At 41.3% G+C, this 25,462-nt stretch overlaps 1 protein-coding gene across 5 annotated transcripts in view; it reads right to left on the bottom strand.

Moving 5' to 3' along the window:
* Arhgap44 (Rho GTPase activating protein 44) overlaps positions 1-25,462 on the bottom strand; it is a 157,838-nt gene that overhangs the window by 60,195 nt on the left and 72,181 nt on the right. For all 5 annotated transcript variants that reach the window (XM_042693941.1, XM_042693926.1, XM_042693936.1 and 2 more), the window contains exons 2-5: positions 15,024-15,063; positions 14,272-14,376; positions 6,913-6,989; positions 97-208 (exon numbers count right to left, since the gene is read on the bottom strand). In XM_042693941.1, the coding sequence (XP_042549875.1) occupies positions 97-208; positions 6,913-6,989; positions 14,272-14,376; positions 15,024-15,063 (334 nt within the window). The remainder of the gene's footprint in view (positions 1-96; positions 209-6,912; positions 6,990-14,271; positions 14,377-15,023; positions 15,064-25,462) is intronic.

Below are 25,462 nucleotides of genomic sequence, written 5' to 3'. Positions count from 1 at the left end.
GTGATGGAGACCATCGAAGGCTGGAGGTAGGTCAGTGCAGCAGCTCTGCTTCCACACATCCTCATCATCCAGGCCCGGCCCCCTACTGCTGCTCACCTCAGCCAGCAGAAACAGGGGCTCAATCACATCTCTCTCCACTTGCAACTCGAAATGTATCAGCTCCTGAGCCAGCTTGTCCTCTGTCTCTCCGCAGAGTTTCAGCATCTTCCTGCAACCAAGGGGGGAAAACACATCGATAACATGTTGCTAGCTGCGCTCCATCACCTCCTTGCCCCATAAACCTTCCCAAGTCAGTGGTAAGAAGTAGCTGGTTCTTGTGGCTGCCAGTGATTGAGCTGTTCCAACTCTCTTCATTTCTTCATGATCATTTCTTTTCCCAAATGGAAGTACTCACCATGTAACATGTGAGGAAACATAAGGGAAGAGGAGGACACAGACTCATGCATGCCAATTCCATGGACAGGAAGCGTCGGGTGTTTCCCTGTGTCCCTTGGGAACCATACTGACTCCAGCTGAGACCAACCCACCTACATCTTCAACCACTCACATAAAACTCAGCTTCCACAGGTCCTGACAGAAAGAAAACCCTTACCCCCAAGCCATGAAAAATTAGCACTGAATAGATACTTATTCAATGGAAAAATCACTCCACAATTTGATCTGAAATGAGTAAACAGGCAGAAGACATGAATGAGTAAATTATTCCATGAGACAGCTGGTCATGGTAGCACATGCCTATACTACTAAGCTACTTAGTAGGTAGAGATTGGGAAGATGGAGGATAAAGGCCAGGCCGGATAAAATGTTCTCAAGATGTCATCTCAACCAACAGCTGGGCTCAGTGGCATTTGCCTGTCATCCCAGCTACCTAGGACACTGAATATCAGGCTAGCCCAGGGGACTACAAAAAGAAAGAAAAGAAAAGGAAAGGAAAGGAAAGAAAAGGAAAACAAAAACAATAAAATTCTCCCCAAACAACAACCAAAACCAAACCGAAACAAAACAAGAACACCTTTGTGAGACCCCATTTCAATGGAAAAAGCTAGGTACAATAATATGTATTCACCATTCTGGATCTCAGGAAGCATAAATAGGGGATTACAGTCTAGGCCAAAAAGCAACACCCTGTCTCAAAAACAACCTCCCAACAAAAAGGGCTGGAAGGCAACTCAAGAAGTAGAGCACTGATCTAGCAAACTTGATACTCCGAGGCTAAACCCTCAGAATTCACACACACACACACACACACACAGAGAAGAAAAAGAAGAAGGAGGAGGAGGCGGAGGAGGAGGAGGGAGAGAGGGAGGGGGAGGGGGAAGGAAAAGAAAGGAAAGGAAAAGTTTGTTATCCCATGAGAAGACAGACTATTTCAGAATGAATTTCTCCCCAAATGACTGCCCATGTTTGTACAGCATACCATATCAATAGAAACTAATATAAAATATTTTTGAAAGTCACTATGTGCAGAGGTAACTTACTGTGTCCACATATACTCTACAGTACTGCTGCTTTGCTAGCTAAAATGTTGCCAGCAGTGCTTTTATACTCAACAAATCATCATACTACTTGGTTTTCAAATACACCACTGTTTGGAGGCCACAGAGTTAATCACTTTGCTCTACCATATTCCTCTCTGTGAAAATATCTACTTGCATTTATGAAGTGGTTTCAGCTATGGCATTCTTAGCTAAGTATGGATACATGTGCAGTTTCATTTTGCACAAGTGAACATTTCCCCAGCGCAAGTGAGTTTCTACTACTTCTTAACCTTGCCAACCCTTGATGCAGTTAAACATCTTAATTTCTGCCAAATGGAGAAACATAAACTACTTGTCATTTTAGCAATTCTTTTTTTTTTTTTTTTGGTCGTGGGGTTTAAACTCTGGGCCTGGGCACTGTCTCCCAGCTTTTCAGCTCAAGGCTAGCACTCTACCACTTGAGCTACAGCACCACTTCCTACTTGTCATTTTAGTTTTCATGTGCATTTCCTGTCTACTACTGACACTGGTTATCTCTTCACATGTTTGGGCATTCTAGAAATTTCTTTCAGGATGTATCCTTCATAATCCTTGGCTACTTCCTATCTGGGATCTACCTGAGTTTGTCTGTTGGGATTCTCCATATACTGTACTTGCTCATAAATACATAATGTGGAGTAGATCCTAATTCTTGCTCGACTCTTTTGAAAATACCAACTCTAGGTTGTGTTTTTCTCTTTTCACTGTGTGTGTATGTGTGCACATGCACATGCTGGTTTCAGGGCTTGAAATCAGGACCTAGGCACTGCCCATGAGCTTTATGCTCAAGGCTAGCGCTCTAGCATTTGGGCCACAGCTCTAAGTCAACTAAAAGAGTTCTTCGAGGAGTCTCACAAACTTTCCTGCCTCGGCTGGCCTTCCGACCCTCAGATCTCAGCCTCTTGAGTAACTAGGATTACCCTGCTCTTTGACCCTTTATATAGTGGTGACTTTTTATCAGATTTTTCTGGTCCTAACCAGCATATCTCTTATTTATTTATTTACTTTTGGTGTTACTAGGGCCTTGTGCTTGCTAGGCAGGTGCTGTTCCCTCAGCCCTCCTACTTTCTTCTCTACCTTGGCTCTGCTTGGACATGATATTAAACTCCACACTGAGCATTATCCCTTTGGAATTTTGAGGGCCCTGTATAATCATTTCAAGTGTCCTTTGTTGCTTTCAGTGAGTCCTGGAGGCACTCACCATTTGTTCTCAAAGGTTGTAGAATCTTCCGTGGCCAGTATTCATGAGGACATGTTTCAGCATAGGGTTAATATTCTTTTCCCTGACTGTACTAAAAAACAATTCATGTCGTTCCAATCTGGAAAATGCTTTTATGGCTTATTACATCTTATTATAATTTCTCCCTCTCCTTTTCTAAAAAAACTCCTGTTTTTCAGGACTAAGACTTCTTGGGCTGGTGCTCTAATTACCGTGCTTTTTCTAATTGCCCTTTCTTTATCTGAATAATTTCCTACTTATCTTTCAAAGTTTCTCCTGAGAGTTTCACATTTGCTGTAGCACGGTTTCATTTCTGTGAGCCTGCTTTCATCTCTGAATGCTTCCTCCCTACAAACATTCTGTACTGGCATCCTGTTTTTGAATCATGGAAATCTATCCTCTCTACCACTTAAAAACATAAATGATAGCTACCTAAAATCTTTTCCTCCTCCACACGATCTTTGATTCTTACAAATTGCATTTCCCCTCCTGCCTGAGGGATTCAATTAACACCTCCCCTCCAGGGATCATTCGTGCTTGCCTATACTTGAGGATGAAGATGTAGAAGCTCAGAGCGTGAGAGCTATGACTGGGTGCTTGTCTACAGGAAGATGTGGCTGAGCCGTACTCTTCCCTGCTGTTCTCAGGACTTTAGGGGCTGCTTAGATTGCCCAGAGAAGACTTTTCCAATTTCTTCCCTAGAAAATAAAAGCCTAGGGACCAACCTGATTGTGGGGTGAGGACAGAGAAGTCTCAGGACAGTGTAAGGACTGGGTGGCCTTACACTGCTCTGTGCCGACTTCTCCATCTAAGAAGGTTTCTTTTTATCTGTCCTACAGAATAAAAGCTCCAGACTTCAGCGGATGGAGGTACAGGGAATGAATGTCTCTTGGAGGTGTAGAGGCAGTGATCCACACAGCACTTGAAAAGCTTTCAACCATATTCGTCAACATCCTATTCCACCCTCCCCACAAAGACACACAGTCTAGAGGTTCCCAAACCATCAATTCTAGAGCACTGTCTACATCTCCTGGTGTGCGCATAGCCTATTACTTGATGGGGGTCAGTCTTCTGGGACTTTCTCTCCCATTCTCCTCCTTCTCCCCCCCCCCCCCCCATTTTGCTAATTGTGGTACTGGGGATGGAAACAGGGCCTTAACCTCTTGGCAAGTGCTCTACCTCTGATACAAACCTGCATCCTGTTCCTATATTATTATCCCTTCCAACTCACAAAATCATGTTTCTGTTGCTTTTTTTTTTCTTTTTCCTGTATTGGATGAGGATGATTTGTTTTCGTTTTCAGGAAAAAAACAAAACAAAACAAGATGCCTGCTATAGATTCAGAGGTGTGTGTAAGGGAGTGAAATCAGATGGTGTTTCATTTGCCATCATTGCTTCTGGTTTTGTGTCACTGTGCCTCTCTTGGGAGGATCACACATGGAATGCCGTGCCTATCCATCCAAGTCATGACGTGCTCTTTTTCACAGCTGCGTTTGTTCCCTCTCTATCTGCGATGATCACAGATATGGACACAGGAATGGATATCACCTTCCTTCACTCTCTATTCAAGTCACTGCGCCTTCCCTTTGTCGGTTACTCTTTTCACTCTCTCAGCCCTCATTTTCCTCTCCATTTCCTTTTTCATCTCTCCACTATCTGGAAGCCATATATACTTCTCCTGTTATTGCTGTAGAATTATGAAGGTAACTACAAATGCAGATGAAATATATCTTTATTCTCCTTTCAAACAGCACAAGAAGGGGAAACAATGGTTTACCCCTCCAGTATTTCATGTTTATGGCCTAATATTTCAGTTCCATCTTGCTTACCACCCTTATAATGAATCATTCTTATGTTGCTGGGATTCAATGCTTATTTATATTTATAGGAAAAAGAGGAGGAGGAAGAGGGCAAAGAGGAGGAGGATGGGGAGGAAAAAAGAAAAGAGGAGGAGGACAAAGAGGAAGAAAAAGAAGGGAAGGATGAGAAGGGTGAAGAAGGAAGAAGAGGTGGAGGAAAGGCAGATAAAAAGGAGGAAGCTCTTTGTTTTCTTCCTATTTGCCTAAAAGCAAGGAATAAATTTACAAAGGTGTTCCCATTCCCCTTTCTACCAGAAAGAACAAAAGTGAGTCAACTGGAGACAACTCTATCAGCCCCAAGATGGAGCCAGAAAAGGTACATAAAAAACTCCACTTACTAGTCCTTACCTTCCCACAACCTGCCAGCCAAGAGACACATTTCCTCTTGTCTTGTCACTTCTTTAAAAATTGCTCCTTTCCCCCAAACGCTATGCAAACCCATCTGTTACTCATCAGTGAGGGAATTGTCCACGTGCAGGAGACCCACATGTTGAATAAGTGGCCCCAGTTAAGGAAGAAGACAGTGAGAGGGAAATAGAAATTATTTCCTTCTCTACAATAGATTAAGTCATTTTAAAATTGCACTTTGCTCTATCCAGAATCCATTTCCATAAAAGACTTAATTAGTTTGTTGGGTGAGAATATGCAAGAAGCATATTTGAGTATTAATGCAGTTTACACTGTGAGTAGTATATGTCTGCCTGAAAATAGCTTTAATTTCACTTTATTTTAGACTAATGATTTGGTTGATGATAAAATTGTAGACTTCTTGTCTTTCTATTTCTTACTTGGAGATAGTCCTCTATTACTGACTGGAATTTACTTGGCTAAGCAAGAGTATTATTTTCAGTTTAATTATGATGTTATAGATAATTCTTTTTTCTCTCATTGATATTACATTTCTTTTGGGGGGGGGCGAGGGAGGAGGAAATAACCTAGAGTCTTAGTAGAATGTGTTCAGGATGGATTCCTTATGATTGATCTCAAATAGGACTTTCTGTGTACCTTAAATAAGACTTAGGTTTTCCTTCCTATTTGGAAAAGATTCAGCCACTGATGCATCCTTCTCTCCATTTCTGCAGAACCTCCTTCTAGATGTAATGGTGATCTCTGTACTGTGTCCTCCAGCCCCTGGGCATGGCCTAATACTTACTTTTCCTGTGGTCATGTCTGTAGGCCGTGCTAATATAATACCAGGCCCATCAATTCTCTATTCTGTGTACAATCTCCAGTACACCTGAAGTGAAGCCTTAAAATTATCAGTATAACTTCTATTTTAAGAGGCCCTAATTTGTTTTTAAATCCAGTTCTGTCCATTCCTTTCTCATGCTATATGATGTGTTTATTAAAGATGTCTCTGGTCTTTAGCTCATTGTTACATTTCACTTTAAATAGTGTATATTTTCTTTCATACTGTCCCTTTTCTTTCTAGTACTCGGTTTACTGGTTGTCCTACTGATTGATTGTAGGACACTGTGGTTGTGTTTCCAGGAAGATTCTAGTTGTAATGAGGTTTCATGTAGCTTTACAATCATCCTGGCTTGTTCAGGGATTCCTGCCTGTTTTGGTATTTGATGCTCAGTGGCTGTCAACTTGCTTCTAACTGTAGCCCTGGGGCTGTGAATAGTCTTTCTTCATATCTCACCAGCTTTAAGTTGCTTTCTCCCCTTGGACTGGCTTGCTTCACTGCTGAGGAAGAGTCATGTCAGAGCTGAGGGTTGTCTTTACATTGTTTACAATGTGTCCTTCCCCTCCCCAAAATTCAGGCACACCCCAGGCTTCCCTGGGAAATTCCAGACCCTTTGCTTTCATTAAAAATTTTTTTGTATCAGTATTTGTTTTTATTTTTCTACTTTTCCATTTTCTTATTTGTATTATTTGTATGACACACAGGGGTTTCACTGTGTGGTATTTCTATAATACACATCAAATTTACCCCCTTTACTATCCCACCCCCATTCTTTCCCTTCCTCTCTTCCTGAAAAAAATTCAGCAGTTTCACTATTCTGTTTTCATACATATGTGTAGAATACTTTAACCAGATTTTTTCACACACACACACACACACACACACACACACGACCTTTTTCCTTTCACTCTCCCCCTTCCTTCTGGTACCAACCCCTAAACAGAACCACTTTTACATTCCTGCCTTCGTTTGTAAGAATAATGTGATTATCAGGTTAAGTGAAATAAGCAGACTGAGAAAGTCAAATATCCATGTCTTCTCTCCTACATGGAACCCAGTTCTAGACCTCTTTCTAGGACTGAAGACTCAGCTAGACTTGGCACAAACCCATGCGTGGTGTCTCCTTACCCAAGAAGGGTGTCATCTCCCAGGATGGCTGAGCCTTCCATCAGACACTGAGCCAGAGTGGTCAAAGGCAACTTTTTCTGAAAAGGAAACACAGAGTGCAATAAAGATACTTCTCTACTACCACCCACATATCCAGATCAGAACAAAGTCCAACATTCCCCAAGATGCTACATGAGCTTTGGAACATGCTGACTTTAATGTAGCAAGAAACTCAAAGTACATGATGATGGCCTGCACTTAGAAAAGTCAAAATTCACAAAAATGAAACCTGAATTAAATGTGTCACTGTGGAAAATAAGACTCAGGTTTATGCATTACACTGTTAAATGGAGTAGGGTAGCAAGAAGGGGTACATGAGACAGCTCATGAACAACAAAAACAGATAAATGTGTACACATATGACACAACACAAGGCAAGAATCAAAACAGAGACAAAGTCCAGAGAAGATACACAAATGGCCAACTATCACATGGAAAAGTGCTAGGGCTTAGGAGTCATTGGGGAACTGCAAGTCCATGCCACTTCACAGACCTACATGGCTAGATTAGGAATATGAAAAAGAAAAACAAACACTAAGAAACAGAAACAATTCATAGCACGCAGTGAACAGATGCCTTGCCACTGGAAATTTACCAGAGCACAGAACTGTATACAAGTTAGGTAGTACCTCAATAGTTACATACCCCAGCAATTACACTCCTGGGTATGTACTCCCAAATAAATGAAAACAGACAGACCAAAATGTTTTCATACATGTGAAGAGCAGCACTGTTTATAATAGATAATAAGTGGAAATAATTCATGATGCCCATCAATGGATGAATGGATAAGCACATGTGACAGTCCCTAGAGGGGAAGACTATTGAGTTTCGAAAAAGGATGAATTGTTAACATGTGCTATAACATAGATGAACCTGAAAGACATCATCCTGAGCAAAATATGCCAGACTCAAGAGGATACACACTATATGATTCTATTTATGTGAAATATCAAGAGGCCTAGATTTAGAGACAGAAAGCAGGTTAGCACTTAACAGAAGCTGTTTTAGGGACCTAGCATTTCCTTCTGTGGTATTGAGACTGCTCCAGAACCAGGCAATGGTGACAACTAGACAATATTGTGAGTGAACTAAATGTATGGCTGCCATACATACTTTGCAATGGTACACCTTCATGCCACAAGGAGGCAGAGGCAAGCTATTAGGATATACAGCTTGACCCATTCTCCTCCTTATGAAGTATCAAAGAATCACATCCAACCTGCATGCACAGACACAGCAGAAGAAAACCAAGAAATCAGGAAATAACTGCTAGCATATGCGCAAGCCTTCTACTCTCTACAGCCGTAAAGACAGTGCTCAAAGTAGAAAGGGACTAAAAAGCCCCCTAGTGTTGCCTAGAGAGCTCCCCTATCATTTGCTTTGTGCTGCACTGTTTTTTTGGAAAGGAGGCACTCCTCACTGGCTTGGTACCAACCTGCAGTGGATGAAAGCAGCCACTGCTCTCATAGAACTTATTTCTAGAGATGACAGGTATCATCAGATTCGCTGAATGTATACTCCATCTAACAGTCATCTGCACCCTTTATAGTGTCCTTTAGAATAAACTGATAACACGAGTGAGGTAATTCCTCAAGTTCTGTGAGCCACACTAGCAAATGATGCAGACTGAGAAGGAGACTGGGACGTCTAATATATGGCTGGTCAATTACAAACACCAGAGGCCAGGATTTGCAATGGTTCCCTTTGATGGTTAATTTCACTGGGCGGAGAACCACCTGGATTGGCAAAGTTCATCTCTGGTGTGCCTGTGAGGGCATTTCCAGAGAGGACTGATTAAGGGTCAAGGAAACACATCTTAAGTGTGGGTCAGACTACTCCATAGGCTCAAGGCCTACATGGAATAAAGTGGGGAATGGAGAAGGCCAACAGCACAGGATACTCTCTCTCAATCAGTGTGTAGGGTGTGTGTGTGTGTGTGTGTGTGTGTGTAGGGTGTGTATGTGTGTGTGTGTGTGTGTGTGTGTGTGTGTATGTGTTATGACACTGGGGCTTGAACTCAGGCCCTCTGCTTGGCTTTCTCACTCAAGGCCAGCACTCTACCACTGAGCCACAGCTCTACTTCCAGCGTTTTGCTGGTTGATGAGAGGTAAGAGTCTCTTGGAATTTGCCTGCCTGCACTGGCTTTCAAGTGCAATCCTCAGATCTCAGCCTCCTGAATAGCTAGGATTACAGGTGTGAGCCACTGGCTCCCGATTTAAATGAATTAGGTTTTGAGTAAGAAGTAGATTCATATGGTATAAACTAAAAGGTGCTAAAGGTTTAAACCACAAGTCTCTTTTCTGCTCTGAGCCTTCAACCAACCACCTGTCATCTGTATACTGACCAGGTTTTTGTATGTCAGTGAATCTGTAATCAAAGCAGATCTATGTATGCATCCATTTGTATGGCACATTCTCCCCCACAAGTGTTAGGACACCAGATATATCACTCTGGGTCTTCTCAGCTCTTTATGTAGAAATATCTTTCCTCTCACTTCCTATCATTACATATAAAGCTGCCTTATTCTGGTACCTCTGGAGTCCGAATTCAGGGCTTCACATTTTCTACACTGACTAACTACCCACTGAGTCATGCCTCTAGCCCAACTTTGTTCTTTCTTAATGACTAACATACATCACTGAATTATATGACCATGTATTTAATGAATCCTTTAGTGGTTGTAACTGTCCCTCTAAAAGAAATGTTGAGGTGAACTTCAAGACTTGGATCTCAAGAGCAGGAGAAAGAGGGTTTAGTGGGTCAAGGTCATCAGAAATTAATGAGGGAAATTCATAATGATTCAAGAGACCAAAGGAAAAAACAAACAACAAGAATATGCATATGAAATTAATACGTCTTCATGTCCAAAGAATATGAGAGAAATCCATGATCAATAATCTAAAGCAGCAGATTAAAAGATGGTAAGGTCAATAAACCAACAGGTCACAAATCATACTATTTCTATCAAGTGACAATAATTGAGAGCTGCACAGAAGGCAGGCTCTGAAGCCATCTTTTGGCCTACTGACTGTCCATCACAAAGGCCTTCTTCACACTCTTCCTCTCCTTTAGTCTCACCTCTATATTCCATATATAGACCCCAAGTCTCCAAAGGATTAAATTGCTCTGAAGTCTAGACTACCCACTGAAATTTGTTTCCCTCTGCCACTGAGGACCCATGCAGAGAGCTGGTTTCCCATCCTTGGTGAATATTGGTGACTATCATAGCCAAACTTCGTGCTGGCCAGTCATATTCAGGGACAAAGAGGAGGTATTAAAATAACCTTTCCCGTGGCTCCTTAGTTCACATAGACTTTAAAAATAAAAGGAAAGGCAGAATGTCCCAAGATTATATTCAAGATGACTGTGTCTGCTAAAATTAGCATGAGAATAAGTGACAGAGGTTGTAACATGACTCAGAGGCAAAAAGGTTCATTGTACTATCTGCTCTGTACCCCAGACATATCCATTCATTCTTTCCCCTCTCCCCCTCCCTTCCCTCTTTCTCTCTGTTCTTCTCTTCTCACTTCCTCTTTCTCTTTAGCTTTGAAAACTGCTTCCTACAATACTTCAGAACCAAGCCCACAGAATGAGCTATTTTTACTCTGATCCTCAAAAGACATAGCCTAGGCTTGTCACCCAGAGCTCAATTGGTCCTGATGGGTACTGAACCCAACACTGAGGCATTGGCTCTCTGTTTAATATTGCGTAAGTATTCATATGCTTCACTGAACTCTCAAACAACCCTACTGGGTAGGAAAACATTATTGCTATCACCATTTCCCAAATTAAGAAACTAAGGCTTACGTGCTCACGTTCAGACAGAATTAGAAAGTAGTAGCTTCTTTGCTTTACCTTTGGGTAGTCAGATTCTAGCTCTCATGCTAGGTTGCCTATTATAGAACAGAAGGGTTCCAATGCTAGCCTGTCAGGTAGGTCCTGTGTCTGAAATATTCCGGTCAGGACAGGTCTGGGTTTTGTTGTTGTTGTTGTTGTTTTAAATCACTGCTCACCATGGATGGGTAGGCCCTGTTTTAGGCACTGAAAGTAAAGCAAATAGAAACACAAGATACCTGCTTCTATAACACACCTCAGTGACAGAAACCAGTGATCACATCAAGTTTAATATGAGCTGGACTCGTGGGATTGGTCAAGGAGAGTGGGGAAGGGTGAGAAGGAGCCAAGGTACCTGGTGGTTGGGGAAAGCCTTGGGGAAAAGGTGGCATCTGAGTGATAACTGAACATTAAGAAGCTGCTAGCCTGAGCTGTTGGGAGGGAGCATTCCACATGGAGACCAGACCAAGTATAAAGGCTCCAAGAGAGACATAGTTCCGTATGTCCACTAGTATATCACTACAGTTGGAGGAGGATAACTGACAGGAAGGGCGCAAGCGCTAAGCTCAGAGAAACCTGTGGAAGACATGGCTGTGAGGTTCTGGCACCAAGTCAAGGAGTTCAGAGTCTCTTCTACAATGGGAGGGCTCTGGTGGAGTCCAGGCAGAAGATTTCACCTCACCTGACTTCTGTTCTAATCTCTTAGTTGGGATTTTTCAGAGGATGGATTGTGAAGGAGGAAAGGGCTTAGACTGGAACAGCTAGTAAGAACCACTCCATTGTGTAACAGCAGCCTCATGGCCAAGGTTTGGAGGACTTGTGAAATCACAGGAGGAATTCTTGGAAGAAGAGCTTACTGGAAGCTGGGTCATGGGTTATGGAAAGGGCCAGATCTTCCTGAGAAAGCTTGCAATGCTATAGCTCCTGGGTTCCTGATTCAAACCTCATGTCTTCTCAAGGCCATATTCTCCGGAGAAGAGCTCAACCTCATAGATTCAATGGTCACTCACACCAAAGCCCCGGAAACCTTCCTCCCCTGTCATACTCCCATCCATTCCAAGGTCAAGTCTGAATACTCTGCCTCCAATATCTGTAGGGTGTGTTGCTATCTCCTCATCTTCATGTTCTCACGACTATTGCATAGGTCATCCCCGATGTGTCTAACGGACCCATTTCTACCACTGCCAGTTAGCAGCTCACAGTCACGTTACTTCCTAATAAAACCCTGGCTTTCCATTGCTCTTAGGGATGAAGTCCAAATCCTCTGCGAAGTGTTACCTAGTGCCCTGTTGTCTCATCTTCTGACACTTTCCTTCCCTGCCCTCCACAGTCTAGTCACTCTTGTCACCTTTCTTGTCTCCATGATGTTATGCTTGGAACTGGGTCTTGGAACTCAGTATATGCTGGCCTCTGATATGGAAACATCTGTACCCTTTTGGTGCTGCCATCTTGGATGTATCCTTCAACGCAGCTCCTCATGGAAACATCCTGCTGCTGGATTGTCAGAGAGCTGTTCTAGCATGGCACATAATCTAAGTCACTAATGAATGCTGTATGCAAAGCCTGCTTCATACTACTTTAGGCTTGAGCATCTAGGATGGGGATCCTGCTGAATTCACTCAGCTCTTAAAATAGCACACTGCCTTACATGGCAGACACGGTACTTTCTAGTAGCTGTTAAATAAGGTGGAGAAACATTTTTGTTCACTAGATGTTTTGCTGAATGTAACCTCTTTAGAAAACACACTAGGGCTTCAGAAGCCAGACATCACTGCGTGGAGTCCTATCAACTAACCAGCTATTAGCTTATATTAAAGGAGTAAAAATTGGAAATATAATTCATAGTCTTCCTATTCTCCTCTTACATAAGAAATCTAGTCTAAATCACTATTGGTAGGATAAGAGTGCTATTTCTGGTCACTGAGATAGTGCTGAAATTCCTGACACATGGAGAATTAATTGCATATACATTTTCACATTTCATGTGAAGGCTTCATAGACATCTCAACACAACTGATTTGAGGATGGAGGCTGAGAATCTCAAATGCTCCAAAATTTAAAGCTTCCTGAGCACTGACGTAATGCCACAGTTGAAAATCCACACCTGACCTTATGCAATGGGTCTATGTCAAAACACAGCAGCAGTAAAAATGTAGTACAAAGTGACCTGCAGCCTGTGTGTATTAGGTGTGAACAAAACACAGATGAATTTCATGTTTAGACTTAGATCTCAGCCCTAAGATATTTCATTATAGAAAGGCAAGCATTCAAAAATCTGAAATCTAAGATATAACACTCCTGGTTCTGAGCATTTTGAAGAGGGAGATTTCAATGTATATTAAGAAACCAGACTAGGTGCTAATGTCTCACACCTGTATTCCTAGCTACTGGGGAGGCTGAGATCTGAGGACCATGGTTGGAAGCCAGCCAGGGCAGGAAAATCCTTAAGATCCTTAAGATCCTAATCTTCAATTAAACACCAAAAGGTGAGAAGTAGAGGTAGTTCAAGTAATTGTGCACCAACCTTGAGCAAAAAAAATAAAGGTCAGTGCCCCAGTCCTGAGCTCATATTAGTTCAAGCCCCAGTACCAGCACAAAAGAAAGAGAGACATAGAGAGACAGAAAGAAAGAGATACATAGACAAAGAAGCCAGGGTTAGGGAGGGAAAAGGAATGAGACACAGAGCAGGCAGAACAGTGTTTGTACTTCACAGGAGACAGAGGAAGAATCAGGTGCATTGTAACAGTCATCAGACATCCTGGTGTTAACTGGAGGATCAGAGCCACATGCACAGAAGCCAGATCAAAATATCGACTCAAGGAAAGAAGAAAACCCTCCTGGATTGTAGACCTCTTGAAGTAAAAACCAAGTGAATGTGTATAACTGTCTTTTCATCTTTGATGAAATTGAGAGGGGCAGAGGATAGGGGGAAGTAAGAGGCTGTTAAACAGAACTACACTCTACAACATCTGGTAGTACCCATGCAGGTAATGAGCCAAGCAGTTAGGATATTTTTATTTAGCAGATTCTCTTTACTGTTTCATATAGTAAAGATAACCTTTAAGAACATCTACAGGTACTTGGGACCTCTCAAACCATGATGTAATTTTTCCCATAACATTCTGGATGCTGTTGAGACAGAAATCTATGAACATGCGCAATGAGGGGTAAGATGTGCATCAGAGATGAAGCTTCCCTTGAGGTAGGATTTTAAACATGTCCTTGTCATCTTCCTGGTTTCCCACTCTGGGAAGGCAAAGGACAAGGATCTCCCTTGGCTGAGGAGAGCTAATGAGCCAAGCATGTGGGAAGGGAAGGGTTACCCGTGCAGCAGCAAGCAGGGAAGCTTGTCTGACCCTTCCAAGACACTTAACTGTGACATAAATAGCCAGAACCAACAAGGCTCTAGGATTGGGAATGGGACCCTGGCAAGTTTCCAGAGGCTTGCGGGTGGGGTGGTGGAGGGTAGTGGAGGGCACTTACAGAGCGCTTGTCAGCCTCTGCCCCCTGCTGGCCCTGCAGACACGCGGTGAGCTTCTTGTGCGTGCTGTGGGACACTTGCTTCACCAGCTCCAGGCGCTTCTCCACCTACAGACAGATGGGGAAAGGCCTTGGTGAGCCTTACTCAGAGGCTGGACCATCACAACTTGTGTCTCCACAGAGATCAGGTCTTTCAAGAAGGCAGCATCCACAGCTGGAGTGATGGAGAGGGACTGGCCACGGCTTTCTGCTGTATCTTTCCCAACAAAATTACCTACATCAGGACAGTCTTTCCCCCAGGCATCTTGGGGAGGGATTTCGGGAACCCCCATCCAGAATGCTAAAGCCCCAGATGTATAAAACAAGATGTGCACTGGTACATAGCCTATACACACCCTTCTATACACTTTAAATCACTTCTACATTTCTTATAATACCTCACAAGGTAAATACAAGATATATACTTACAAAGTAAGTACTATGCAAATAGCTGTTATACTTATTGTTTAGGGAATAGTATGAGAAAAACGTCTGAATGCTTTCACTATGATGCATGTTTTTTTTTCCCCCCAGCATTTTTGATCTACAGTTGATTGAAGACAGAGATCACATATATTTGCAAATATGGACAGCCAGCTGTATTCAAAAGCACTGTCATAAAACAACTGCAGCAGAAACAGCCCAGAGACTGGCTTAACTGTGGGAATGAAGTCTCTGGGGTCTACAAGCAAGGTAAGGGCAAGTGACAGCCTTACCTGAAGAAGGTCTTCGCTCAGAACTTCAGTCTTCTCTGCCCTAAAGAAAAAATTGAGAAACACATCAGTAAATTAGTACATGAGAACTCAGTTGTCATAATTATTCTCTATCCTCTTCTTTGTTCTCTTGTGAAAACTCCAAAGAAACAGAAATCAGTACCAGAAACTTCTAAAAGAGGATATGCAGACAACTGTGGAATTTATTGGGCATCCTAAGTAACCAGCATCCCAGCAAACAAGGCTGTCTGGACTTTCTTGTCACAGATAAAGACCTGGGTTAAGGATAACACACACACATACACTCCCCTTTTTTGTTCTCAGATATAAATTTGTCAAGTAGCAGAATAAAGCAGCTTTCCATATACAAAATAAATAAGCAAAGACAGAAATCTAAGAGGGGATCAATTAACCAAAAAACAAACAAACACAACAACAACAACAAAAAGCCAGGACAATCCTGAGTCCTGACAACCAATGCAAATGACTACTACCAAGGTCTGAGAACCTTGTACATAGACAGCCCAATGTTTATTATGTAGAAAACTTCTGCAACTACTGTGAATCTAGCAAGGATAAAGTAATACAAACATAGAAGAATGACCTGTTTCCACATTTTAGTAATGAATCCATGGATAATGAAATTATTAAAATATCTTTAGTAATTGTTTATATAATTCTTAGGCAGTGAGCTATCAAAGTACATAAACAGCTTGCAGGCTGGACTACTACCACAAACTTTGGAAAGAAATAACAAAAGATCTAAACAATGGAGGGATACACTCTGTCTGCAGACTCCAAAAAATCTACATGGTAAAGACATCAGTTCTTCCCAAACTGACCATTGAGAAATGCAATCCCAATCTAAATCTCAACAGAAGCTTCAGATAGTAGTACTCTCTATATGTTTATAATCCCAGACACTCAGGAAATTGGGTGGAGAGGGGTGGTAGATAGATCACATTCCAAGACCCAACTGGCTGAAAAAGTGTGAGGCCATATTTCAAAACAACCTAAGAGCAAATGGGCTAAGGATTTCCTTAAGAAATTAGGAAGTGTGAGATCCAAAGTACAAACCCCAACACCAGAAAAAAAAAAAGTTTTAATGGGATTTTCTGTAGATATAAGCAAGCTGACTTCAAAAACGAAATCAAAGTGTAAAGAAGGCAGAATAATTAAAACCATTTGTGGAAAGGAAGATGAGGTTTGGGATTCACATGATCCCATTTTAAGATATACTCTAAAATTAAATCAAGCAGGTGTAGCACTGGCAAGAAGACAGAAACCCAGATTGATGTAACAAGAATGAATCATCCGAAACAAATGTAGACAAGTAAGACCAAGGTTCTTTACAAAAGAAATTTAAAAAATTTAAAAAATCCTCTATTTTTTTTTTTTCAGAGTGCCTATAGCAACTCAGGAGGCTGAGATATGCGGATTGTAGTTCAAAGCCAGCCTGGGCAGGAAAGTCTGTTTTACCTTATCTCCAATTAACCATCAGAAAACTGGAAGTGGATCTGTGGCTCAAAGTGATAGAGTGCTAGCCTTGAGTGTAAAAGCTCAGACATGCTGAAGCCCTGAGTTTAAACCCCAGCACTGATTTTTTTCAAGGGCCTGTAAGTTTTACTCTTAATGGAAACATGTTAAAAATATTCTCCTTGGGGTTGGGAAGGTGGCTTAGTGGTAGAGTGCTTGCCTTCCATGCATGAGGCCCTAGGTCTGATTCCTCAGCAACACATAAGCAGAAAAAGCCAGAAGTGGCGCTGTGGCTCAAGTGGTACAGCGCTAGCCTTGAGCTGAAGAGCTGAAGACCCAGAGTTCAGGCCTCATAACCGACAAAAATAAAATAAAAATTCTCCACGTGCTTGCTGTGTAGATGCTCTACCACTTGAGCTATACCTCCAGCCTCTAAAAATGTTTTTTTTCTAATGAAGGTTAAGACAAGAAACTCTTACCACAGTCATCCCAGTTCAACAAGCTCAAATGGAAGACTTTAAAACAGAAAAGAAACCAGGCTTCAACGGCTCACATCTGTAATCCTAGCTACTCAGGAGAGATCTGAGGATGAAAGTTCAAAACCAGCCTGGGTAGAAAAGTCTGCAGGACTCCTACCTCCAATGAACCAGCCAAAAGCCAGTATTGGAGCTGTAGCTTAAGTGGTGGAGCACCAGCCTTGAGTAAAAAGCTCACATAGACCCTGAGTTCAAGCCCCAGTACCAGCACATAAACCAAAAAAAAAAAAAAAAGGATCATAACATGATTTGAAGGTTAAATGGATTACAGACAGTTCTAGAACATGTTTTCCTGATCGGAAGGAAGCTGGGGAAATGGTAGGCCAAGTCACAAGTGAGTACTCTACTCCTAGGACTGCTGGGACCCCAAGCTATGGTGGCTGGTCCACAGGAATCAAAGCAGCTCTTCATGGAGACTATTTTGAGGAAGACTGGGGGTAACAATGAGCACTGGGCCACCATCCTCCAGGGATGAGTGACTCTTGAAAGTGACATCAGGGTACAAGTCAAGACTTATTTTATCATTTTATTTTAATTTTTTTTTACTCAACAAACTAAAAGCCAAACAGAATCTCGGCAAATAGATCTAAAAATTGTGCCTTGTCTTACTTATGAGCTTCAAGGGAACAATCAACACACCCACAAAGAGTTGTCATTGTCACCAGGATTACATAATTTCCCAAAATGTATTTCATAAAAAATAGATTCGTAAGACAGTAGAAAAAAAATCTGCACAAATGAATAAGTAAAATGCTGAATTTTATCTTGCCTATTAAGAGACTCCATTGAAACATTAATGGTTCTCAGCAGTCCTAAAATGATAGGTGGTTTGATTTGAGCTAAGTTGTCATTTCCTAATCTACAACAATAGGAAAACATTTCAGATGACCACCAATTGGTAACTATGGTATAGTCAAACACTGGTTGTTGAACACACCCTAGAAAATGGGGGGCTGGATCAAATAATCACTATGGCAGCATATTTACTGTTTTTTTTTGTTTGATTTTATTTTATTTTTTGTCAGTCATGGGGCTTGAACTCTGGGCCTCGTCATTGTGTCTGCGCTCTTTTGCTTAAGCCTAGTACTCTACCACAATGCCACTTCTGGTTTTCTGGTGGTTGCCTTTCCTACCCAGGCTGGCTTTGAACCGTGATCCTGAGATCTCAGCCTCCAAAGTAGCTAGGATTACAGGTGTGAGCCATGAGCGCCCAGCTCATATTTACTCTGAAAATCTCTCCTGAGATGCCATCTGGGGATTGTGTCCTCAGCACCAAAAACCCATTCATTAAGCCCAAGCGCCAAGCAGGCAGGCCTCACTGGTATGACAGGAGAAGTCAGCCAAGGAAGCCAGAGGTTACCTAATTAAGAGTCAGCCTGTCTTAGCCACAGGCTTAATATGTGTGGCTTCAACCAAGGAAGATCCAATTACAGTAATAAGTTTAAAAGATCAAAAGAAATTTCAAAACAAAGATTCAAAAGTCCTGCTTGTGTATTGTGCAGCTGAATTGAGGCAGACCATCTCCTAGTTATTGTTACTTCCCTGCCTTTAGTTTTGTGAAAATCAGCCCCCCAACCCAAAAGCAACTGGTGTCCCTAAAAAGCAAGCTGAGAGTGAATTGAAGTGACAAAGTAAAAAAATCTCTGATGTGCTGAAAAGCAGCATGGTGGGAGGGCCGAGTCAGGAATTGAGCACGTGCAGTAGAAAGCCATGCACCCTGACCATGCACTTTTCTACTTCAATGTGCTTCTGGGGAACCACAGACCTGTGGATGTCAAGATTCTACAGAAGTCACGCTTCCTACATTCCACATTAACAAGTCATCACCTTGCACTGCTGGTGAAATGTCTAGATCCTCTGATTTTTCTATTGCTAAGCTTCTGAGTACCTATACAACCCCTGTTCTACTTGCAGCCCCCTGCTAATCCCAGGAGCTCAGCTCTTGCTACGGTAGAACTGCCATTTGTCACTCTGCAACTTGGACAAGCTCCTTCCTGGGTCTTCCATGCAGCACTCCTATGGGACATGCACCTGGTCCTTGTTTGATGGGGTGTGTACAGTAAGATGCCCCAACCTAGAAAGAGTCACCAAGAGGCTTACAGACCCAGATATTCATTCAGTCATCAGCCACCATGAGGGCCGCTGGAGGAAGCAATAGGGGTGGGCAGGAGGGAGAGGGTACAAGTGAAGAAAGGCTTAGGTCAAAGCCATGCTAGGGGCTTCAGTGAGAAAGAGCCACGAGGTACAAGTTGTTATGCAAATGTAGGACCACATGTTTATTGGCTTATTCTTGATATAGGTCCTGAAACTCAGGCACTAGACCCCATCCCTGAGCTCTTCCTCTCAAGGCTAAAGTTCTGCCATGTGAGACACAAATCCACTTCAAGCTTTTTCGTGGTTAATTGGAGGTAAGAGTCTCATGGACTTCTTGATGAGACTGGCTTCCAACTGTGATTTTTAGATCTTAGCCTTAGGAGGAGGTAGGTTTATAGGGATGAGCCATCAGTAACCAGCAGTTCTGTCCATTTCTTTTCATTTTTCTTTTTTTAGTAAGTTTTTTATTGTGAAAATACTATACAGAGGGGTTACAGTTACATGAGCAAGGTAATGAGTACATTTCTTATCAAGCATTGTTGCCTCCTCCTTTATTTTTCCCCTACCATCCCTTCCCTCTTCACCTCCACAACTACACTCCCCCTGCCCCAGATTGTAAAGTTCATTGTTCAACAGTGTCTTGTACATCTCATTTTACAATGGGTCAACCTGTATCCCTATTTAAACATTTTGTTTTTTCCCTTCCCCTCCCCAAATTAGACCGACATCAAATACAGTAAAAACAGGGGTTATACCATGAGGGAGGAACATACAAAGCAACAAAAAAATCACATGGTACATTATAAATACATTAGAAACAATAGCAAGAAAGAAAAAAACATTTGTATCCCTTTCTTGGGGTTGATTTCCCTTACCTGGTCATATGTACATAGCTTTTGACCTTTTCTGCTTATCCCAGACATATACTAGTTATTGCAAATTAGGGGAACCATGGGACCTATGTTTCTTTGGGCCTGGTTCACTTCTCTTAATATAATTTTTTGCAAGTCTTTCCATTTCCTAACAAATGGGGTGATGTCATTCTTTCTGATGGAGGCATAGAATTCCAGTGTGTGTGTGTGTGTGTGTGTGTGTGTGTGTGTATCACATTTTCTTGATCCATTCATCTACTGAGGGGCGTGTGTGTGTGTGTGTGTGTGTGTGTGTGTGTGTGTGTGTGTGTGTGTGTGTGTGTGTGTATCACATTTTCTTGATCCATTCATCTACTGAGGGGCATCTGGGTTGGTTCCATATCTTAGCTATGGTAAATAATGCTGCAATAAACATAGTTGTGCTGGTAGCTTTAGTATGGTATTGTGATCATTTGGGTAAATGCCCAAAAGTTGGTTTTCTGGGTCATAGGGGAGCTCTATGTGGAGTCTTTTGAGGAACCTCCATATTGCTTTCCAAAGTGGTTGAACAAGTTTACACTCCCACAAACAATGCAGTAGGGTTCCCTTCTGGCCACATCCCCTCCAGCATCAATTGTTATTAGACTTCTTGATTATAGTCATTCTAACTGGAGTGAGGTGGAATCTCAATGTTGTTTTGATTTGCATTTCTTTTATGGCTAGAGAGGTTGAGCATTTCTTCATGTGTCTATTGGCCATCCTTCTTTCCTCTTCAGAGAAGTTTCTCTTTAAGTCTTTAGCCCACTTATTTATTGGACAGTTGTTTGAGGATTTGTTGTTGGGGGACTAAATTTTTTTAAGTTCCAAGTATATTTTAGGTATGAGACCCTTATCCATTGTATGACTAGTGAAGATCTTCTCCCAACCTGTGGGCTTTCTATTGATCTTGCTAGCTATGTCCTTTGCCATGCAGAAGCTCTGCAACTTCATGCAATCCCATTTGTCGAACCTTTCTTTGATTTGTTGTGTTTCCGGGTCTCTATTAAGAAAATTTCGGCCTGTGCCAATGAGACCTAGGGTTTCTCCTATTCCATCCTGTAATGTTTTCAGGGTGTCTGCTTTGATTTCCAGGTCTTTGACCCATTTGGAGTTGATTCTGGTGCAGGGTGATATATAAGAATCTAGCTTTAGTTTTCTACAGGTGATTAACCAATTTTGCCAGCACCATTTACTGAAGAGGCTGTCTTTCTTCCATTCTATTTTTTTTAGCTCCCTTATCGAAAATTAGATGGCTATAGGTCTGTGGGTTCATTTCTGAGTATTCAATTCTCTTCCATTGGTCTTGAGGTCTGTTCCTGTGACAGTACCAAGCTGTTTTGATTACTGTGGCTTTGTAGTAGAGTTTGAAATTTGGTATTGACATTCCACCAGCTGTGTTCTTTCCATTGAGGAGCGTTTTTGCTATTCGGGGTCTTTTATTGTTCCATATGAATTTTTGGATTGCCTCTTCTATTTCCTTGAAGAATGAGGTTGGAATATTGATAGGTATCTCATTGAATTTGTAGATAGCCTTTCTTAACGATGAGAAAATTAAGCCCTGCTGATTTAAATCATGCCTGAGTACAGAATGACACAAAAATGACCCACGCAGTATCAGTGGAAATCAATTAGGATATTAGGATAAGAAATGTAAATCCTATTTTGGAACAAACTGACTGGACACTCTGTTGTGGAGGCAGCAGTGCGTGTTTCAAAGTCATGTGCTTCTTTTCCCACAGTGAGGCCTCTTTTTTTTTCCACACTGCATTTTGACGCCATGTATGATGTTGTGTCATGTATGATGTGTGTCAGCATGATGACACTATGGGTGACAATGCAGTGGGCATTTTAACACCATGCATATGTGTTAACCTGCTCATCGGGTGATTCTGATGTATTTGGCAGACCCTAGGTGAGTAGGAACCAAACTATACCCTCAGACCATCACTGAGTCAACAAACCCACAGTTTGGAGGATTTCTGGTTTCCCCTCATTGTCCTGACCTCCTACTATAGAGAGTAGAAGGTCTATATTGTGCCAGGTTCCCCTGAAACTAGAGGAGAACGTGACTTGGTCTTAGGCCATCCAACAGTGTGCTGCAGAGACACTTGAGAAAATAGCTGCCAGGCTCTCTTCTTTGTATGCTGAGTGCAAAGATGATGGCATGAGTATCAGCAGCCATTCTGTAACCATGAAGGACTGACAAAGGTGGTGTAGAGATATCACACCTGACATCCTCATTACTACAACAATTTAAGAAAAAAAAAAGAAAGAAAAAAGGAAAAAGAAAAGAAAAGAAAACAACCCTTTCCAAAGCCATTCTACCTGGCGTTTGTATTACTATAGCTACGTGTGATCGCAGCTTAAAATACTGGTAGCAGAGCATCCTGTTGTAAGATTAATTTTACTCTGAGTAAAAAGAAAAGTGCTATTATGTGATGATCCTAAAAATGCCCATAGTTCCTCAAGTCTTGAAGTCACGAGAAAAATTATTAACTTTTCTCTGAAGTTTCCCCTATACCACTAAGCTGTGTAGGAAAACACACTGAGTAGCATCACAGGGAAATAATTCCTGGAGGAAGTGGGTCCTGGCAGGCCTTGAGACCTGCTAGGAAAGACTTGCTAGAAGGCCAACTACCACAAACTCTGCTCAGCAGCCAACAATGGATATTAAATCAGTTGCATTAAGTTACTGGGAGAAAAGCCACCTACTGGGAATTTGGGACAAGAGACCTTGGGGAGAAATAAATGGCAGGGTCACCAAAACATTAGAATAAATCTGTGTTTTGAAAACAATTTGTCCCAGCCGGACAAATTTAGGCACACAGAATGCCTAAATTAAAAAACAAAACCAAACCAGGTGCCAGGCTCAGGCCTGGGATCCTGGCTACTCAGGATTATAGCTGTGACCCATCAGCACCTGGCTTAGTAAACTACCCTAGTAAACTAAGGTAGTGGCCAATACCTGGAGGAATCTAAAAGTTTTATTATAGGAGTGTAGCAGTGAACACAGAAACAAAATAAAATCGTTGAGATATAAAACATGATGTTATCTGCTCTTCTGAGAAAGTTCTTTGAGGATGCACTCCAGAAAAAATAGGCATAAAAACTTAATCCAACAAGAAATGCTAGAACTAAACCCAAGTTCAGCAAGAAGAAATCTCAGGGTGTCGGCCTTCAGGAGGCTTAGGACACAGAAATTCCAAGTCAGAATTCAGCAGGCTCCAAGATAAAAGCACCAGTCAAAACAGCAGATGGGAAAAGTAAACTGGAAGACATGAAGGCAGATGATTTTATGATAGGAAAAACAAGATAGTCTATGAAATCCAAATTAAAGTCATGTATGATTAAATAGTTTGTAGAATGCAAGAAAACAGGATTCATTTGTCCTTGGCAATAGGAAAATTTTCCTTTGTGTGGAAAAAGTATTTTGATAGTAGAACCATGGAGAATGAAATATAATTCCATTACTTAGTTCTTCAAGGGATGATACTTAAGTAACCACAGAAGGACTTGGTTGTCTTTGAGCTCTAAGAATCAACCTTTGGACAAAGCATAGAAGACATACAGCGATAACTGCAGAACAGAACTAATGCAAATTTCATCTACTTTCAAAATGTAAGGAAGGGAGGAAAGTAAAAAAGAGGGAAAAGGGATGGATGGATGGGTAGTTGGTGGGTGGATGAATGGATGGATGGATGCATGAGGGAAGGAGGTACAGTTGACACAGAGGTACAGAGAGGGAAGGGACAGAAAGGGTAAGAGAATTCCAGTCCTCAGCATTAATATAGTCAAGAGAAAACCAGTCCATCCATGTCAAGTACAGAGAGATTTAAAAGGAGTAAAAGAGAGCACAACAATTTAAGAAACTGATATGGAAAGCCAGATCTGTGATATAGGGGAATCCAAACCTTAACTACCCAACAGGAAATAAAAGTCACATAAAAGTGTGTGTGTGTGTGTGTGTGTGTGTGTGTGTGTGTGTGTGTGTGCATGCACGCATGTGCACATACATACACAAGCGCACATGCTGTGTGCATGTGAATAAACTGTCAGGACAAGCACATTATTTAGAGACCAGGAGATAAACCCCAAAAACATTAGAAGTAACTGTCTCCAAGGGACAGAACTAGGGGTTAGAACAGGGAGTGATGAAAACCTATCATAAAGCTTTCTCCACTGCTTGACTTTTAATAAATGGTGTCTCCTTATTTCAAGCTTTTTTTAAAGAACAATGCCCAAGATTGCAGAAGTATGGTAAACAAATGTGAGCACTCACCACTGCCAGAAGTACTACGTGGTACATGAAGTTCACTCAGCAATAAGTATGAAACCCTAAAAGTGGAGAAAATGTCTTCCATATAATTTAGTATGAAGAAGTAACTGGGGATGGAGAGAAAAGTCACCAGAGGACTGACTGCTCCAGGAATGTCTACTTTATACATAATCTTAATCCAGACTATCAGTACTCAGGATCTAAGCTTCCTGAGTAGCTAGGATTACAAGTATGGGTCACAGTGCTTGGCTAGTAGTGTGAATGTTGACACCACTGAAGTGTGTACACTGATTAATAGTTAAGGAGGCAAGTTGTATGCTATGAATGTTTTATTATAACTATAGATATGTATAAACATATACTTATATATACATATATGTATATATACATATATGCATATATATATGTATAAACTGCCCAGACACCAATGGCTCATGTCTCTAAGTGTATGTATATGTATAAACATATACTTATATATAAATATATGTATATATAAGTATATGTATATATACTTGTATATATACATATATACTAGTATATATGTATATATACTTGTATATATACTTATATATATAAGTATATGTATATATACATATATATATAAGTATATATACATATACATATATATATATATATATATAAACTGCCCAGACACCAATGGCTCATGTCTGTAATCTTAGCAACTCAGAAGGCTGTGATCTAGAGGATCATGGTTTAAAGGCAATCTAGGCAGAAAAGTCTGGGAAACTCCAACTCTGATATAATCAGCAAAAATCTCAGCTGGAGGGGTGGCTCAAGCAGTAGAGCACTAGCCGAGCAAACACAGGCTCTGTGTGCAAACCCTAGTAATAAATAGTAATAGTAAAATAAATAATAACAGAACTGGAATATTTTACAGGCTATATGTGATAAATTCATGAGCCAGATTATAGATAACCTTAATGTTGCTAAAATTAAACATACGTTACATTTGTAAAAGGAATTATAAAAGTAATATGTTTTGTCCTAGTTCCAAAATGGAAATATTCATGCTGTTACTAAAATATATGAGCATTATTTTAAAACCTCTAATCCAAACCCTAACAATTCTGTCTGCCTGTCTGTCTATCTAGAGTTCAAACTTAGGGCCTCATGCTCACTTGGCTTGCTTGCTTTGCTAATTATGCTACC

Source organism: Dipodomys spectabilis, unplaced genomic scaffold, assembly GCF_019054845.1.
Source record: "Dipodomys spectabilis isolate Male_0828 unplaced genomic scaffold, ASM1905484v1 ptg000004l, whole genome shotgun sequence".
NCBI lineage: Eukaryota > Metazoa > Chordata > Mammalia > Rodentia > Heteromyidae > Dipodomys > Dipodomys spectabilis.
This window is presented reverse-complemented; position numbering and strand designations above follow the sequence as displayed.